Source organism: Panthera uncia, chromosome E1 (assembly GCF_023721935.1).
Source record: "Panthera uncia isolate 11264 chromosome E1, Puncia_PCG_1.0, whole genome shotgun sequence".
NCBI classification, from domain to species: Eukaryota; Metazoa; Chordata; class Mammalia; order Carnivora; family Felidae; genus Panthera; species Panthera uncia.
In genome coordinates this window covers 41,126,742-41,146,462 of record NC_064814.1, presented here as the reverse complement: position 1 = coordinate 41,146,462, position 19,721 = coordinate 41,126,742, and the positions used below count along the sequence as shown (strand labels likewise).

The 19,721-nt window shown below is 36.9% G+C and overlaps 1 protein-coding gene and 1 pseudogene across 1 annotated transcript in view; one reads left to right on the top strand and one right to left on the bottom strand.

Annotated features, from left to right (window-relative positions):
• Nucleotides 1–19,721, bottom strand: part of NLK (nemo like kinase) — a 163,368-nt gene that overhangs the window by 52,281 nt on the left and 91,366 nt on the right. The window contains exons 2-3 of the mRNA XM_049637883.1: nucleotides 17,192–17,321; nucleotides 7,682–7,737 (exon numbers count right to left, since the gene is read on the bottom strand). Of these exons, the coding sequence (XP_049493840.1) occupies nucleotides 7,682–7,737; nucleotides 17,192–17,321 (186 nt within the window). The remainder of the gene's footprint in view (nucleotides 1–7,681; nucleotides 7,738–17,191; nucleotides 17,322–19,721) is intronic.
• Nucleotides 19,136–19,233, top strand: LOC125927706 (uncharacterized; annotated as a pseudogene).

Sequence of the window (19,721 nt, the reverse complement as noted above, 5' to 3'; positions counted from 1 at the left end):
CTGCAACAGTCATTGCCTCTCAGCCCTAAGAGTTAGGTCCTTTTCTTAAGGTTAACTCCCCCCCCCCAAACCTGTGGTTAAAATATACATAATGTGGTGTCCCACTCAACTGGATGGGGGCCCCCAAATGTGGAGTGATGACTGGGGGCGGGGGAGCCGGTAGCGTGGGCAGTGAAAGGATTCACCAGAGTCAGAACAAGGGAGACAGAAGTTTATTGAATACACTGCAAGGGAGCAGTGGGGAAGGATAGAAAAGGAGGGTCTGTCTGCAGTAAGGCAGTGGGTGGGAGCCATATTTAAAGAGGGAAGGTGAGAAGGTATGGGGACTATGGAATTTTCCTTTTGGGTAACTGTGCCTGGTTGTTAGTAATCCATTGGTCACTGCCTTTGGGTATCTGGAGGTGGGTTGCCTGATGGGCCTGTCTGTATTCAGGCAGGCAGTCGCTGTCAGCCCTTCTGCCTTGATCAAGTTTCCATTGCTCAAGCCTGTTGCCTAAAAGTGGCCTCTACACATAAAATTTACCAGTTTAACCATTTTTACACGCACAATTCCATGGCATTACATTCACAATGTTGTGCAACTATCACCACTATCTATTTCTAGAACTTTCTCATGATCCCAAACAGAAACTCTTTGTTAAGTTTATAAAGAGCACTTCTGATTCTGTCATTCCGCATCACAAAAATCTTTCATTGTGCCGTCCAATGCCTACTGAATACAGATGAATTTTCTTAGTTCAACATTCAAGGCCCTCCATGATTTGCCCCAACTAGCTTAGTTTTTCATTATTTATGCATGCTAAACTCTAGCCAGCTGGATGATTTGCCATTCCCTAAATGATACTCCTGAACTTAGTCTCTCCATCTGGAATATCCATCCATCTCAATGCTACCTGTCCAAATCCTCATCTTTCAAAATTTGCCTGAAATGTCATTTTCTCCATTAAGTCTTACTGTTTTTTTCTGCCTGAAGCAATCTCTTCTTTTACAGTTCCACACCACCTATCCATATTCTTTTGGCACTTTCTACCACATCTGGTGGTTATTTCTTTATATCTTATCTCACTCCACAGACTATATTTCCTTTTAAGGAAAGCGCTAGGAGGCAGCACTGAGTTAAGAGCACTCCCAGCCCATTAAGACCAGTCAATATGGGTTCAAATCCCAGCTCCGTCATTTCTAAGTGAACCTGGATGAGTTATTTACCTCTCTGAGCTACAGTTTCTTCATCTGTAAAATGGAGATAAGGGTCAAGTATTTAGAACAGTGCCTGGTACACTAAATGAAAAAAAAAAAATTAAACAAATACACAATTCATCTTTGCACCTTCCACAGAGATTGGTACAATGTTATTATGTAAAAGGTAGTGCTAGGGGCGCCTGGGTGGCTCAGTTAGTTGGGCATCTGACTTCGACTCAGGTCATGATCTTGTGGTTTGTGGGCTGGAGGCCCACACTGGGCTCTGAGCTGTCAGCACAGGAGCCTGCTTCGGATTCTTGTCTCCCTCTCTCTCTGGCCTTCCCCTTCTCACACTGTGTCTCTCTCTCTCAAAAATAAATAAACATTAAAATTTTTTTCTTAAAAAACCAAAGTAGTGTCAATTATTTGGCTGAATGAATAAATAAGGCTGACTAGATACTAAGTGGCAATTAAAGTCAGGAATTCAGCTGGATTGTTCTGCTAACTTTTCCTTTATTTTCCCTTTTGGGCTTCAGAGGTAAGGAGCCAGAATTGGGGACAGTGGGTAAAAGTATCAGGTTTTGTTTTTGTTTTAAATCATTAAATGCTTTTCAAGCAATTCAGCTTGGGAACTTTTTAGTTTCCACTAAGAGACTATTTTATTCGTTCAATTAACAAACACTTATTTAGCACCTACTATATGTCAGGCATTGTTCTAAGAGCTGGGAACACAATAGTGAGCAAAACAGAAAAAAAATTTCTGGTTCTAGGCACATAGTTGATGCTTTTGTTTACGGAATAAATGAAGAGGGAATTCTAACAATATGAGAATCTTCAAAGCTCCTAGGATGCAGATTTCTGGTCCTTGCTGGTACTGTCTGATGCAGAGTAAGAGTGCACTTACATATGCAAATACAGATTTCATTTTGTTTGTTCTTAGCTCTTCACAGACTCCTAAGATTCTCTGTGGGTTATAGAGCTGTTTCACAGCACCAAGCAATCATGTATTGTGTATTCTTTAAATTACAAAATGTTCCTATAAAATACAGTATACAAATACTGTCAGTTAAAATTGAATGACTGCATCTGGGAGCCCAAAACTACTTTACTCCTACCAAGGGTTCTCAACTGGTCAAATGGGCATGTAGGGTCCCTCGCTGCCTTTATGACAAGAGATTCCTGTTTCAACAATGCCTGCATAAGCCAAACCTATTATCCAAATAGGGACACTTGTGAAAGTAAAAGGAGGAACTTGTTAATTAATAATTATACGAGGACATCAGGTAAAATCCGGGAATCCTTGCAAACCAGGACACGTGGACACCCTATTAGACTGCTCCTTTCCACTGGTTTTAGGCCGAAATTGCTTCTAATGCAGATAACCTGCTCTGCCCATATTCTCCTCTGTAAAACACTAAGATAATGTTTCATTATGTGTCAAGTTCAAAATAAACTTTTCCCAAAGCAAGCCAAATTTTTATTTCCAATCCAGCAGGCATCCAGTACTTTCTAGGAAAGGGCATGTTTATGTATACAATTCAGATTCCTGACTGAAGGACGATAAATAATGATTTTCAATCAAATAATTACAACTGGTTTCTCTTGGGTTAAATTTCAGTAGGCTCAAAGTAATTAAGTGCCGAAGTGTTTTCATACAGGTTTCCAAATAGAAACTCCAAGTGCAAAATGAATAATGCAATCATTTAACGGCTAAAAGTTCAGTTAAAAAAATACCGAACTTTTCTTAATTATTAGATTTTAAAAATACGAAAACAGAAAAGCTACAAGATGCAGAGATCATGGTAGAATTTATTGTTCCTTCCATATATGATTCATGCTAAATCTGTTGCATCCTGTAGGTAGATTTGTAAACAGTTATAGTCCAGACATTGTCTTTTTCAAAGTTGCTTAAGGAGCTATCTAAAGATGCATGGTCTTTGAAAACTCAGGCCAAATTTTTGGTGGGCACTGATGTAATCACTTTTTCACAGTTTCAGGAAAAAACAGGATTAACTGCATAATAGTATATGCTTATACTCTTATTATATATCTGATTACATCAAAATGTTCATAGACCTCAGATTTTCTAAAATGATATGAACTATTCAATCAAAGAGATCTTCTAATTTAAAATGTTTCTGTACTAACAGTTACATATGCAACGTAACATCCCAAGTTTTTAATCTTAGAAAAAAGTGCAATGATGTGGCTCTGTATGTACAGCGGAAGATTAAATTATAATATGATAAATATATACTTCTGACTCTATGAACTGATTCCTTTATCAACTTTAAATATTAAAACATCCATTAGACGCATAGCAACATACTTAGAACTTACCTAAAATGACAGAGCCTCAAACAGACCTCAAAAAGTATCTTCAAAGCACAATTCCATGATCATACATTTAAAACTCAAAATATTATCCATTCTAAAATCTGCAAAGACACAATCCTCCAATTAAAAAAAAATGTCTAAAACCATGTGTAATGAGTATGCCATGTTTTTCAGATACTACAGAGGGAGCTGCTGACACAGATGAATAATACATTAAGCTGAAATCAAATACTAGCTTGAGATATTATTAATCTTCAATATTTTTGTGTTTTGGTAGTAAGGTTTCTTATTTTTCAGAGGGAAACAGAAGGAATTTTTTTTTGCTTTGGCTACAACAAAAACTTCATATTGATATTAAAAGAATCACCGAAAGTAGAGCTTATATATAATTAAGGCATTTCTTATATTTCCATTTACTAGCTCTTCTAAAACACAGATTTTTAGTATCCTGTACTCCAGGCTAAGTCATGCCTTCCTAAGAGTCTTTATAATCCTGGGGCAACTATAGGAATGACTCCTTTTTATGTAAAAGGATTCAGTGTTTTCCAAATAGCACCACCACTGGAAAACACCTATATTCTGTGCATGATTCTACATATAGCTAAAAATTAAACAGGAAACAAGAATAAGTGAGGTTTAGGTTTGAAAGATTCTTCTGTAGCTAACTAATTACAATGAAAGCAACAGGTGTCAATTTTTTTAACTTGAAGGTAAAAAATTAAATAAAAAAGTAAAACTTTTAGGAGCACCTGGCTGGCTAAGTTGGAGGTACGTGACTCTTGATTTCAGGGTTGTGAGTTCAAGCCCCACATGGGGTGTAGAGATTACTAAAAAAAAAAAAAAAAAAAAAAACAAAAAAAAAACTTAAAAAAATAAATTAAAACATTTAAGTAAATGGTACACCAGATGGTTCCGCAAATATTTTACAGCAAAGACTTTTAAACATTGATGAACAATTCCGGAGAGAGAAATTTCACAGAAACATTCTGCCAACTAATGAAATGGGCTGAAATTAGCCACCAACAGGTACTATACTATCTATGTCACTCATAGTTTAGACAAAAATTTTTTTAACATTTATTTATTATATTATTGAGAGAGAGAGAGAGACAGAGAGAGAGGCAGAGCATGATTGCGGGAGGGGCAGAGAAAGAGGGAGAAATAGAATCCGAAGGAGGTTCCAGGCTCTGAGCTGTCAGCACAGAGCCTGACGCGGGCGGGGCTCAAACTCACAAACCTGGAGATCATGACCTGAGCCAAAGTCAGACGCTCAACCAACTGAGCCACCCAGGCACCCCATGTCACTCATGGTTTTAAACCATAACTATGCTAACTTTTCCTCTGCTCTGCAAGGATCTTAAATAATAATGATTCAAGGATCTCCCAGAGTCCAATTATGGTCAATAATGATGAATGATTGAGAACCACCAGCTTACAGAATCACACAGAAGGTTTTTAAAAAAATGACAAACCCAAGTACAAAAAAAAATTAATGCCTGATATAAACAATTCATGCTTAAACTGTAAGACACAAAATGAATATTATGAATTAGCTAAGTGTTCAGTGAAGAGAATCTAATATATCTGGCATTTTATTAAATAGATCCATACACGCCAATTATCTTATTTGAACACATTCTTTCCCCACAGATGGCTTATGTGCAATAAAGGGTTAACTCAGCAGATCTGGGGTGCCCAAATCCTATACGTCCCAAAAGTCTTTAGGACTAGCTCATGACCAGCTCCTGGGAAATAACCTTTGAGGTCTTGCAATATCCTGCCTCATAAGAGCATCTTAGTATACCTGGGGCTTTGGTCACACCAGATAGTTTATGCTAACAATGTGATTTATGGTGACACCTGTTTCTGTTTGCCTGGGGCCTTGGGGCAGCTGTATTAGTTTAACCTCTGGGTGGGGGAAAAAGGAAGAGGGCTGGAGACTGAGCAGCTAAGGTCAGCCCTGTGCCTGCTCTAGGCCCACCTGACTGACCTCCAATAAAAGCCCTGGACACTAAGGATCTGGTGAGCTTCTCTGGTTGACAACATTTGCCTGTATTGTCATTCATTGTTGCTGGGAGAATTAAGCAAGATCTGTACAATTCTACTGGGAGGACAACTGGAACTTTGTGCCTGGTTTCTCCTGGACTCTGCCTGTATACCTTTCTCCTTTGCTGATTTAATCTATATTATTTTGCTGTAATAAACTGTAGCCAAGTAGATCCTTCCTGGATCCTGTGAGTTCTCTCAGCAAATCATGGAACCTGAGGGTGATCTTGGGGACCCGTGACACAACCTATAATACAATAAAATTCTTATTTAATAAAGATTTCTTCTAATTTCAAGGTTTGTTGTCAGCAACCTCATTTCCAAACAGGCAGAAATAGCGTTACGCATTCATAGGAATGCCTCCTAATAAGTAGGCTCCTTTCCCACCAACTAAAAGGATAAAGTAGGTGACTCCTGACCAGGTACAGAAGTTACTTCTGATGAATGACACAAGTATGGCCCCACTCCCACTAGTTCCCTTCTTCAGCAAGGAGCTGGGTAATTTCAGGAAGTCTATGAAATGGAATCATCAATGCTTTCTCCACAGTTGCTACTACTGATCTGTAGCTGAGGAAAAAAGAACATACATTCTCAAGTCATCTATCCTTAGGATAATTCTGTACTTTTTAAAAAAGCATACGTCAGAACCATCCAACCTGGCCCAAGATCTCAGGTATACAAGGACACTCTTATCAGCCAGGAGCTGGTCAAGGCCCAGTCCTTTCTTTGGAGTGTTCAGGGTTGGAGCACCCCAAGTCCACGGAGTTAAGCCTTTGTTAGTTCCATAAAAGATCTGTGGGTTGAAGCAACACCGAAGATTACAGCATTCAAGAGCTTTTGGTTTATCAGATCAAAACATCCCAGCAGTGGTGATCGACGACAATTCTATCACTTCATAATGTTTCCCAATTCCCCAGTCAGCTCAGCCATTCTCTTTCCCTTAGGGAAGTTCTTAACTGGTCCCAGTTACTAAGGAAATTATCAAAGACAATTGTCTAGTACAGAATTACCTGCCACCTGTGTAAGAATGAAATTTTTATCTCACTGCTAAGTCAGAAAAAGTATCATGCTTTTATACTGGTTTCCATTCTAAGTCATAGGCCTGGTGTTAATTAAAAGCCTAAAGTGAATAAATTGCACTATCACAAGCTCACCGAATTCAAGGATTTAGGATTCCCTGTCTTTCACTTAGTTTTACCAAGTTACATGCAGAATGGTAAATGGTGATGCTTTGCCTAGGGCTAACCTATGTCCCAATTTTTTTTTTTTTCATGCACAGTCCCCGGAGCTATAACTAGGCATTATTTTACAGTTTATTATTATCCATGATATCTGACATACTATTTTTACATGTTAACAGTACTAATATAATGTTAATGCCTCTATCCTAAGAGTATCATATAGGTAGGAGTTGAAATAAAGACCACAGAGTCAGACTGTCTGGAATTGAACCTCAGTCTCAATATTTACTAGCTCTGTGATCTTGGTCAAGTTTTTTTTTGTTTTGTTTTGTTTTTAAATCTTTGGTGCCTCAATTTCCTTTTCTGTAAAGTGGGAAGAATCCTATCTTTCCCAGATGGTTGTCATAGGGATTAAATAAACTCATATGATAAAAACTTTTGTAAGTAATGACTATCACCATTACCACCACCACCACATTCCAAAGAACTTGGGACATCGGACTTACATTATCTCTTTAATTTTCACCTTACCCCAAGTTGCAGAAAAAAAGAGCAGTAGTATCTTCTTAACTGACAGGCAGTTGTTATATATAACAACATATATATATATATATATATATAGCAACAAGAGCACTTTTTTGAGTTCCACACAACACAGCTGCCTCACTGGTTTCATCTGCAAAATGGGGATGGTAATAACCTATCTCATAAGGCTGTGTGGAGATTAAGTACTGTTTTATGGTATCACCGTTCGGGATATATTGATAATACTGCTCTCTGTCAGATACTTGGGATTTCAAAATTACCTGGTTCCAGGTACTCAACCACCTTTGCAAGGATGAGATTTTATACGCCTTAAAGCATGAACCCCAAAAGGTGCTAGAAGAACAAATTAATAAAAAATTGTCCCCTTCTTTCACATTCCCTGGTTAGGATACATTTCTTCAAAATAGTCAATGTGTGGAGGTTGGAGTATGTCAAGGGCAGAGAGTACCTAAGAAAAGGAAAAAAAAAAAAAAAGTCAAATTTAGAGAACTAAAAAGGAAGCAAAATGACATAAACGCAAGTAAATACTATTAACTCTTTAATGATTTAAGACTTAGTTACAATTGTCCAGAGATTAACTAAATTTGCCAGTCAAGAAACAGTCCTGAATATTAAGATGGGTTTGTAAACTTATCATGTAAAAGATACTTCAATCTCAACTAAAATGAGCTACCAGACCCCTTTACGGAGAGTGTGTTGAAAAGAAATGCCCTATTTTTAACAACCAGTGTTGTTCTAAGAGCATGAGGAGCCATACCTACCAGTCATTTCTTTATTCCTCTGTTCAAAAAAATGTTTACTAAGTACATTCTACCTGGCAGGCATAGGGGTAGGCCCTCCAGTTATACTGAGTATCATCCCTGCTCTCATGATAAGTGGAGAGGAAAGCATTAAACAAACAAGCAAGCAAGCAGACAGTTAACACAACTATGTAATTATGACATGTATTATTTGAAGAGAAAAAGTCCAGAGGAATGGGGAGAAAAAGTTTCCCTTGAGTTTAACGCTAAGAGTTGAAGGCTGAATAGGAGTTGGTCAGGCAATGAGTAGGTAATATAAAGGCACTGAATTCAGCAAGAAGGAACCAGACAAATTCTAGAAACAGAAATGCCAGTGCTTATGGAACATAGAGGGTGGGAGGAAAATAGACTGGGATAAAACAGAAGAGGAAGGCAGGGGATATATCATATAGAATCGCTTTAAATTTTGTTAGGCATTTTGGATTTTATTCCAAGTACAAAAAAAGAAGACACCAGGGTGGAAAAAAGACTTTAAGGCATCTGAAATTCAAGTCCTTTATAAAAGCAGCATACTACCAATGTCACTTCTGCCTTTGAAACATAACAAATAGGCTTTCTTCCCCTACCAGCTGTCCAGCTATTCTTGTAAGTCCCATCTATGATGTCACACTTAAGAATCTGAACCTATCTAACTAATGAGAAATGCCAGGCTCAAAGGATGTAGAAGTTATTTAACAGGAAATAAATTGTCACTGCCTAAAAGGTTTGTACAGATGCATGCCACAGTAGATGTCCCCAAAATAAAATTCATGGTTACCAATACAAAAAAAACAAAAACCAAAAAACGGGAAATAAATTGCGTGGTACAAATTTTTTAAGAAAAACAATTTTTTTTTATTATGGAGAATTTCAAATATTTAAAACTGCACAGAATAGTATCAAGAATGCTCATGGAATCAATACCCGGCCTTAGTTTCTACATATGGCCATTCTTGTTTCATCTGTCTTTATCTTCTACTCTCCCTACGTAATTCTGATGCAAATAGCAGACCTATTTCAGCCATACATCAGTACCACTAAAAGACAAAAACTTTTATTTTATTTTTTTAGATTAAAAAAATAATTTTTTTAAATGCTTATTTTTGAGAGAGAGAGAGAGAGAGAGAGAGAGCGCGCGCGCGTGCGAGCATGAGTGGGGGAGGGGCAGATAAGGAGACACACAATCTGAAACAGGCTCCAGGTTCCAAGCCATCAGTACAGAGGCTGATGTGGGGCTCAAACTCAAGAACCATGAGCTCATGCTCTGAGCTGAAGTCTGATGCTTAACTGACTGAGCCACCCAGGCACCCCTATTTTTTTAGATTTCTAAAAAATGTTTATTTTGAGAGAGAGATAAAGTGCACGTGAGAGTTGGGGGAGTGCAGAGAGACCAATGTGGGGCTCAAACTCACAAACTGGGAGATCGTGACCTGAGCTGAAGTTGGGCGCTTAACCAACTGAGCCACCCAGGTGCCCCAAAGACAAAAACTTTTCAAAAATACAATTATCAGATCTAAAAATGTTATGCTTTTTAATACCACCAAACATCCAGTCCTCAAATTTCTAATTTTCTTTTCTTTCTTAAAGTTTTCTAGTCTAAATCAGGAGCTAAATAAGATTTACATATGATGGTTGATTTGTGTTTTAAGTTTTAACCTACAGATTTCTCCTCTTTTTCTTTTCCCCTTGCAATTTATATGTGGAAGAAGAAACTCTGCTCATTGGTTTTTTTTCTCAGGCAAGCATTTGTCACTTTAAAATTCTAAATGTAAACTAAAACCTCCTGTAATGAAAAAGTCTTTACTCACAACTTTAAAGCCAGTTACACTTAAAAGTTTGAAAATAGTTAATATGTTTTATAAAGAATCTTGATCTTTCCTTTCTGAATTAAAATGTTTATACTTAGAATCTTGGTACAGATGAAAGATAACAGATTTTCCAGTTTCTTCAAAACATAATTTTTATCATATGAAAGATAAATTATTTCATTCCTATAAGTTTAAAACCCTATAATTAGCTAGTGTCACAAATTCACGCAAATTCATTTCTCATTATGTGATAGAACAATTTTTAACATGAATATTTGATGATGCTTGAAGACGACAGTTAGAAATTAGTGTTTTACTTGACATCTTTCGGACTCTCAGCTCTGTATCTGAACAAATACATTCTGTCTTGGGGGAAAGCAGAATGCAATGAGTGACAGCGTCCATTAGACAAAGCTATTTTACACTTCAAATCTATCTGCTATAATTAGAGGTTATCTAGAGAAAGTGACAACCATACATTTTAAAGCCTGATGGAGAAGAATGAGGCTTTCTTATTCCAGATTTGATGAGGCTTTTTGTAGAAAAGCCATATAAAACAGGGTTAGACATTTGCACTAAAGCATTTAGCTGGGATTGTTAGCTTCAAAGATACAATATTTTAAACTCTGCTTGGAATTTTTTAAACTCCTGTTTTTTATATTACCGTTATTTTATCTCAAAATGCTTATCAGAAAACGGCATCCACTGTTATTTCCAGGGGTCAAAAACAATGCTTAAATAAGCAGAAATGATCCAGGAATCACAGAAGTGATGTAAATAAGTGAGAAGGAATAGTAGCAGTTTCAAACTCCAGACTTCATGCCTGACTCCCTATATAAATAGCCTGAGTCCCTCTATAACCCCACTATTATTTGTGGGAATAAAGTGTGTGGGATTAGCCTTATGATGTAAATAGGAGGACGCTTGTAAAGACTTTGACTTGTAAAGAGTCAAAGTATCCCAAAATACCACCAACTCTTCAAAGGATCTCAAATAAAAGAAAAAAAAAAAAAGGTAAGCAGACTTGTCTAATTAAAAAATGAACTAAAATACATCCTTAAATAATGGGCATTACCAAACAGTGTCTCAGCACATTTCTCAGATCTTTTAAGAACTCGACAAAAGCCCATTATAGTGGCTGTTTTTTAGAATTTTAACCTGTGATGTTAAGATTTACTATACATTGGTTACATGAGGTGTACATGGCTTCTTTTTCTTAGTCCTTTATCAATAAAACTGCTATAAATAATCCTAATCTATTTAAGATCATAAAAACTAGATATTTAAGTCTTCATTAAATCCCATGTTTAAGCAAAGGAATTTTCCCTTCCCCATTCTCACCCCCCAGCAGATTTTAAGTTCTTTAAGGTAGTGACTATATAATTACTATTATTTTTAATAGAGTTATAATATAAAGTATGAAAATCCTAAGTGTATAATTTGATTAATTTTACACAAAGTATGTAATATGATGAATTTTTACTCCACAGTTAAAATGTGATCAAGAAGTTAAGCATTTCAACATCTCAGAAGGTCCCCTTGTTCCTTTCTAGTCAAAACCCACCCCTGCTCAGAGGTCACCACCATTTTCGTTTCCATCACCATAGACTCGTTTTGCCTATCCTTGAACTTTTATACAAATTAAATCATAAAGAATGATTCAAATCTCAGTTCTCCTTTCCAAAGTGCCCTGAAGACGGCAAAGGCAAGCTCTACGTCTGTCAAATGTAGATGGCAGAGCTTGGTGATCACTAATTTTCCACCATCATGTTTCCACTTTTGTTTGTGACTTTTGTCATTTATTGTTATGCCTATGAAATTCATCCCTGTTGATGTGTGGATCAATAGTTCATCCTTTTTATTGATGTGTAGTACACCATTGTGTGAGTGGAATATAACACAATGTACTTATCCAGAGTACTGCCAGCAGACATCTGGGTTGTTTCCAATTTCTAGGTATTATGAATAAAGCAGCCATGAATACTCTCGTACATGTCTTTTGGTGGACATGTGGTTTGTCCTGAGTATACCAAGGAGTATAACTGCTGGATCACTGGGTAGATGTGTGTTTAGCTTTAGTAGAAACTGCCAGTTTTCCCAAGTGGTTTTACAAATTTATACTCTTACCAGCAATGTTAAGAACTTCAGCTGATTTACATTCTTGTCAACACTAGGTATTTTCAGTCTTTTTGATTTTAGCCAATCTGGTGGGTATATTAATATCTCATCATGGTTTAATTTACCTTTCTCTGATGACTAACGACTTTGAGCACTTTGTCATGTGCTTATTAGCCATTGCTTATCCTCTTTTGTGAAATTCTTAAGTCTTTTACTAATGGGTAAAAATTCTTGATCTGTAGAAGCTCTTTTTAAGAGATGTGATGTTTATGGGGCGCCTGGGTGGCTCAGTTGGTTAAGCATCCGACTTCGGCTCAGGTCATGATCTCGCGGTTTTTGAGTTCAAGCCCCACGTCGGGCTCTGTGTTGACAGCTCAGAGCCTGGGGCCTACTTCCGATTCTGTGTCTCCCCTTCTCTCTACCCCTCCCCTGCTCATGCTCTGTTTCTCAATAATAAATAAACATTAAAAAATTAAAAAAAAAAAGAAATTTATAAGATATGTGATGTTTAGATACAGAATTTGCAGTCCAAAAAATGTCAAGTAAAATATTTATTTCTAATGGTCTTCTCAAATGCTAAATATTTATAGTTGTCTATTACATAATATATTCTGAAAACAAGTTTTTTGTTGAATATATGTCTGAGGTCTGTCTTTTCATTCTCTTCAACTTTTGATGAGCATTAATTTTTTAAGGTCAATGGTGTCCAGTTTAGCCGTTGTTTTTTTTTTTTTTAATGGTTAATGCTTTACTTGCCTCATTAAGAAATCTTTATCTCAAAGTCTTGAGAAGATATTTTCCTGTTTTATTACAGAAACTTTATTATTTTACCTTTCACATTTAAGTCTACAATTTACTTTTAATTAATTTACATATTTGTTGTGGAACAGACTTTGTTCAACTTCTTCAAGACGATCTTGAGTATTTTAGGCCTTTTCAATCTCTATAAACTTTAGAATATTTGTCAATTTCCTCACACTCATACATACAAACCCTGCTGCGTTTTTGACTGGGATTACATTGAATATATAGTCAGTTTCGGGAGAACATGCAGATTAACCAAACTGAGTTTTCTAATTCATGGACACAAGAGAATGTGTTATTTTAAATACATTAAGAATCTGCCCAGAACCACAAATTTTCGGCAGACAGCAAACAAAATTTTCCAAATCCACTGCAAAGTAATCCAATCTACAGCATGCTTTGGCTTTTCACTCCTCAGTAACAGAAATACTAGCATTAATAATGTCTACAGCTAAACAGCATGTCTACATTTAGAGAAGGGTCCTACTGGTCCCACACTGGTATGATTCTTTACCCTACTTATGAACCCGAGGCCCTGTCTGAGTTAGGTCAGATTATACAAAGAAAAACAAATCATTCTTCTTTGCCTCCACTACCTCCTCTTTGTCTTTTCTATCCCTCAAGAATACTCCAGAATTAAAAGACTGGGAAAAAGTAACTCCAAGAGAGAGATCACTGAGGTTATCATTCCAGACTCAGAGATTTCTTTTTTTGCTGTCACTTTCACTTACTTACTCATTCTTCAAAGAGACTGCCTGCCTACTGCATACTTAGTGGTATTGCCTAAGGACAAGAAAAAGCCCCAGATTTATATTGCTGGGGATCTTCCCAGGAATCAATGGACCCTAAGGGGGCTCTGAATGGGCTTTAGAGGACTAGTGAAAGCCTCAAATTACATAAATATTCTGTGTATGTGCATTTTTCCAAAAGAGGATTCACAGTTTTCATCAGATTCTCAAAGGAGTACAAAATTGAAAAACTCAATCATGCCCTTTCCATGATGGTAATATGACAATTATGTCCTTCATGTACATGCGCACCAGTGCATAGGTGGGTGAAATAGAGAATATTTTTGCCAGATTTTATAACAGTTCAGATTCTGCCTAGACTCTAGTGATAAGCCTAAACAACAATCTTTAGAAAGTTAAACCCATTAATGTTTCCCTAAGTTGCTACATCAAGGTGAATCTATCTTTAAGATGATGAACCACCTGTCCTTTAAGAAAAAAAAGTGTGTGTGTGTGTGTGTGTGTGTGTGTGTGTGTATCTCAATCAGATCACCTAAAATCAATGAATTTCATATGTGACTTTTTTTTTTTTTTTTAAAGTAAGCTCTATGCCCAACGTGGGGCTTGAACTCACAACCCCGAGATCAAGAGTTGCATGCTCTTCTGACTGAGCCAGCCAGGCACCCCTGATATAGTGACTTTGAAGGTTCTGTTCAAAAGAAAATCCAAAGCCTCCAGGGCTTTGTAGCTAGTCCCTGACACATTAAAAGCCACACAAATTAAAATCCAACCTTCCTACAGTGGCCAGGTTAATCTTTCTAAATGCCATTTTCATCATGGCATTCCTTTCCTCTTCTTTCAATCAAATCTTAATCTCAAAAGGCTCATCTTAAGGTTTACCTCTACCACGTTTAAAGCATATTTGAGCTTCTAAAGCTCACAACAATTTCTCTTTTTCTTAATATTATGGTAGCATAATGCTGTGTGGCAGCATTCACATGAGCTTTAAAAACTGCAGCTCCTTGGGCCTCAACCCCAGAGATTCTAATTTAGTGGGTCTGGGATGAGACCCATGAATCTGCTTTTTAAGGATCACCTTGGTGATTATAATATACTTCTAGGTCTGGTTGCCTAGCTTTTTGCCACTCACAGAACACAGACTGTCTTGCATTAATGCTTAACCATGTAGGCAGTCCTCCCAAAGCACTGTAATCATAGTATTTATCACATTACTAAACTCCTTAAGGGTAGAAAGCCCTAGAAGCTAAAGTAGTTTAGGAATATAGGATATGCAGAATAAATGTTTGTTGAATTAATGAACATGGGCTCTGAAGCAAGACAAACTTCAACTCCAATCTCGTGTCACCCTGACCTTGAGCAAGTTATTTAACTCTAAACTTTGGTTGCCTCCCCTGCAAAGTAGGGATAACAAGCACTCTCTGACAAGATTTTTAAGGATTAAATGAATTAATGTATGGAAAGCATCTAGCATACATCCTGACACATAGCAACAAGTGTTAAATACCTGATCCCTCAAAAAAGGGTATTTTAAACTTTTTCTGTATCCTCCATGTGACCTAGTACTGCCTATATACGGGACACAATTAATAAACATTTGTTGCCTTAACTACATCAAACACCAGTTGCCTCTCAGACTGGCATTCCACACATACCAGGTGTGTGGCCCTGAGATGCTTTTGGAGACAGATCTTGGAGCGTAGCATAAATTCATGTAGAAAATAGTGGTGCCGTGCCATCTCCAGCTCCAATTATCTGTCTCACTTTTGAATATTCCTACAGGAGTCACAAGCACTCTCTTATCATAGAGCTCAGGAGCTCCAATCGGTTGCTATGTTTTAATAGGTATGATTTTCAAGAATTCAGTTTGTTTTGGGGTGCCTGGCTGGCTCAGTCGGTTAAACGACTGACTGTGAATTTCAGCTCAGGTCATAATCTCACAGTTGTGAGAGTGAGCCCCATGTTGGGCTCTGCTGACAGGGTGGAGCCTGCTTGGGATTCTCTCTCTCTCTCTCTCTCTCTCTCTCTCTCTCTCTCTCTCTCTGCCTCTCCCCTGTGCTCACGCTCTCTCAAAATAAACATTTTAAAAAATGAAAAAAGCACACACACAAAAAGTTTTTTAAAATTTAGTTTCTTTTCTTACACGACTCCCTAACACTACCTTTGACTCTATAGCAATGAGTCATGAACAAAGATACCAATATATGTAGATAGGAAACTATGTGCCATCCTTCCTTTGTAAAAGAAGCTAAGATAGGTCTGAGTGTAATAACCCATTGAAATCCTTAGTAAGCAAATTCCTAATGCCTCCTTCAAAAAATTTCTTCACCACGGATACCTTTACTTGAGTTTCTAGCAATGTAAATAAGGGTTTGTACTCTTTGATGTTGGGGTGGGACTCAAAGTCGAGAAATAAATAAGCAAGCACTAGACATAATTCTAAATTACTTACAAAATTTGAGGAAAGAGTCATAAAAGTGGTATTTTGAAAGTCACTGAAACAAACACACTTTTAGGCAGTTCCAACTGACTGAAAGACAGCAATAACTTTTTAAAAAAGTTTAAGGAAGACGGATTTCAAGAGAAGTCATCAATAAAATGAAATATGCCCAAGCAAGGAGTTTCAAATAAATATATTTCTTTGATATTCCTAGTTTTACCAAACACCTCAAACTTTTAAACATTTTTCTCTTAAAATGAGACCTACACTTTGGCCAAAGTTCTAAAGGTTCCTGTGCAAACGAGCAGTCAGACTCACAAGAAATTATTGTATTTCTGATAAAGTTTTTCTCTTAGCAATTAAAATAACGGAAGCTGAAAACCAAATGCAGAATGTAAGGCAGTTTTTTTCACATGAAATTGAAAACTTAAAAGTCCAATGCTAATATCCCCAGGTAAATTTTACATGTATCAAATGTTTAATTCAGGATTAGTTGAGGAGAAGCAATCTCTCAAACCACAATGATTCTATTCACTCATGAGTCTTGACATTTTTAAATATAGCCATAAATAAGCTAACCTATGTTACTTTAACAGCTATCTGGTTGTTTGAGAGAAGAAACTGTTTTCCTACATCTTTAAGTTAATCTGATTAAAAATATTAAAGGTTAAAAATAAAGCATTTAAAGGGCTGACTGGGTGGCTCAGTCAGTTAAGCATCCGACTTTGGCTCAGGTCATGATTTCATGGCTCCTGAGTTCGAGCCCTGTGTCGGGCTCTGTGCTCACAGCCCAGAGCGCTTCAGACTCTGTGTCTCCCTCTCTCTCTGCCCCTCACCTGCTTGTGCTCTCTCACAAATAAATAAATAAATATTAAAAACAAATAAATAAAGCATTTAAAATCAGGGGCCAATTATTTCCACTTACATCACTCAGACTACATATTACACTCTCTTTTATGTTAAATATTAGTACTGTTCCTCAGCTAAATAGTAACATTTGCTTTACGTTAATTAATATTTATCTGTAGGTCAATACATCTTAGAATTCACTTAAACTTGGTCGTTGTTTACAAATAGGGTCTAAGTTTTCTCAGGTTTCCAAACTCCTTAATAACTTGCACGTTCCCTTTTAACTCTCTTTTGCTCTCTATTAACACAATTAAGCATGCGTAGGAAATAGTTTATTCCAAAGAGGAATTTCACTTACATTATCATGTTTAAAAAAACACAACATCTTCAATTCCCGGAAGACCCTTTTGCAAGAGACCAGATTCTGGAAGACGTTGGGCATCTTTTTGAGTGCTACTCTCTTTCCATCTCTTGGATCTGTTACTGACCTAAAGAAGCAATATTTGGGGAGAGGAAGAGAAGAGAAATCAATTCCAAACTTTGTTCTTCAATGTTTCAGAGCATGACAATTATCTTGATCTTAAACTACTCGATCCACTTAACAATGTTTAAGATATCAGTGAGAAAGAAGATTTTTAAAAAGCACACACCTATAATCAAAGAGAATGTTTAGCCCACCCAATTCATCTGCCATGTTTGTTTTTTTTAATCCTTCTCTAAATTTATAAACACTTTTTCTGAGAGATCACTTAGCAATACATCTCCGGTAGGAGGGCTAATTAGTGGTAAAGCCATTTAAAAAATGGGGGCGGGTACAGATTAACAAAACCAAAGTCAAATTAGTTTTATGCTTTATTTTCAGAACCAAATTCAAGATGGAAGAGATGTTAATTCACATGTTAATCACATTTAATTCAACATAAAGAACACAATCTAATTATTTTGGCTTCTTATATAAATGGACATCTTTTAGTAATATGGATTTCGGTAGCTGAACAATAGCTGAACAGTGTCCTCTCCTCAGAAGTCTGAGTGCCAGCTTAGGCTGTAGCTTCTAGGTTACGTAGCTTCCCTTTTGCCCCTTAAAAGGCTCTTGGTATGGTAGCTGCCTCCTGTAGCTTCTTTTAATAGCTCAGTGTCTCCCTTTTTTACCCTTTAGTCTTCTAACACCTATAAAATCAATTCCCTAAATTACATTTCCCTATGTTTGACAGACTAGTATGGTTTCCAGTTTTCTGACTGAACCCAAATGATACACATTAAATCAAATTAGTTAAAGGAAACAAAACACTAAATTTGTTAAAATATGTCCAATTGGCCATTTTGCAAGTGATTTTCTGTGAATTATCTTTTTTTTTAATGGTTCAGTAAAGGATTCTAAACTCTTTTTTTAAATTTATTTTTGAGAAAGAGAGAGAGAAAGAGCAAGTGTGGGAGGGGCAGAAAGAGAGGGAAAGAGAGAGAGAACCCCAAATAGGCTCCACACTCAGCACAGAGCCTGACTTGGGGCTTGAACTCAGGAACCTGCGAGATCATGACCTGAGCCAAAATCAAGAGTCAGATGCTTAACTGACTGAGCCACCTAGGCGCCCCCATGAATTACCTTAAAGCTTTTTTTCCTACCACCCATCACCTACGACTGGCTATCCCTGTAGAATTTATTCCTGTCAAATTTATTTTGCTGATTCCTACCGGTCATTCTTGGCGATCATTCTCTTTCAGTTCCTGTTTCAGCCATCAATGCTTTGGCTGTCTCTCCCAGACTTGTTTCATTTAAAAGTCTGATCTATAGGTTATCAATGCCTTTATCCAAGTTATTTAATTAAAGTTCAGAACAGGACAGAACAGATCTGCAACAGATACAATACTAGAAACCACCTAGGAGACCAGTATCCAATTATTATTCAAAATTAATTACTTATTTAATTAACCATAATCACTCAGTTTATTTCTTCCTATTGTCCACAAGAAATCAGATACTCATCAAACTGCCTTCCTGAAAATGAAGCATTCCTATTATCTACCAACCTGTCTAAAAACTATACAAACTTCTTTATGAATACCATGACTTTATAAATTAATCTTAGTGATCACTACTTCTTTTCCTACGTGCTCATGGAAACTCTTAAATCGCGCATTCTAGTATTTTTAAACAGCATGAGGACTCTACTTTCTCCCAATGACTGAAAATTTGGTAAAATAATGAAGAGTTATAATTTTTAAGTCTTCAATAGCTTCAACTGTAATTCAACTAAGAGACGTAACATTCTTGACTATTGCTTAAAAAATACCAACCCAATGCTTGCTTTGGCAGCACACAGACTAAAATTGGAATGTAAGAGATTAGCATGGCCCCTGTGCAAGGATGACATGAAAATCAGGCATATGTCTCATATTAAAAAACAAACAAACAAACAAACAAACAAACAAACAAAAAACCCAGTCCATAACACTCCTAAAAATCCACATAAACCTGGTAAGTAAAATAGGAAGGAAACTGAATATAATATTATATATATTTAGACTGTTAAAAATAATTTTTCCTTTTAACACACCACTTCTTCTATTTTTAAGTTTTAAGTTCTTTGTTTTTTCAACGTTTATTTATTTTGAGAGAGAGAGCACGCGCGCGAGAGCGAGCGTGCAAGCAGAAGAGGGGCAGAGAGAAGAGAATCCCAAGCAGGCTCCATGCTGCCAGCTCAGAGCCCAACGCAGGCCTCGATCTTGCGAACCATAGGATCATGACCTGAGCCGAAATCAAGAGTCAGAAGCTTAGGCGCCCCCTATACCACTTCTATAACTAGATACTAGAAGATAAAAATGTCAATGATATAGCAAGGAAGGAAAACTTTGGACCACACATTGCATTTAGTTGTCAGTGTCTTTTG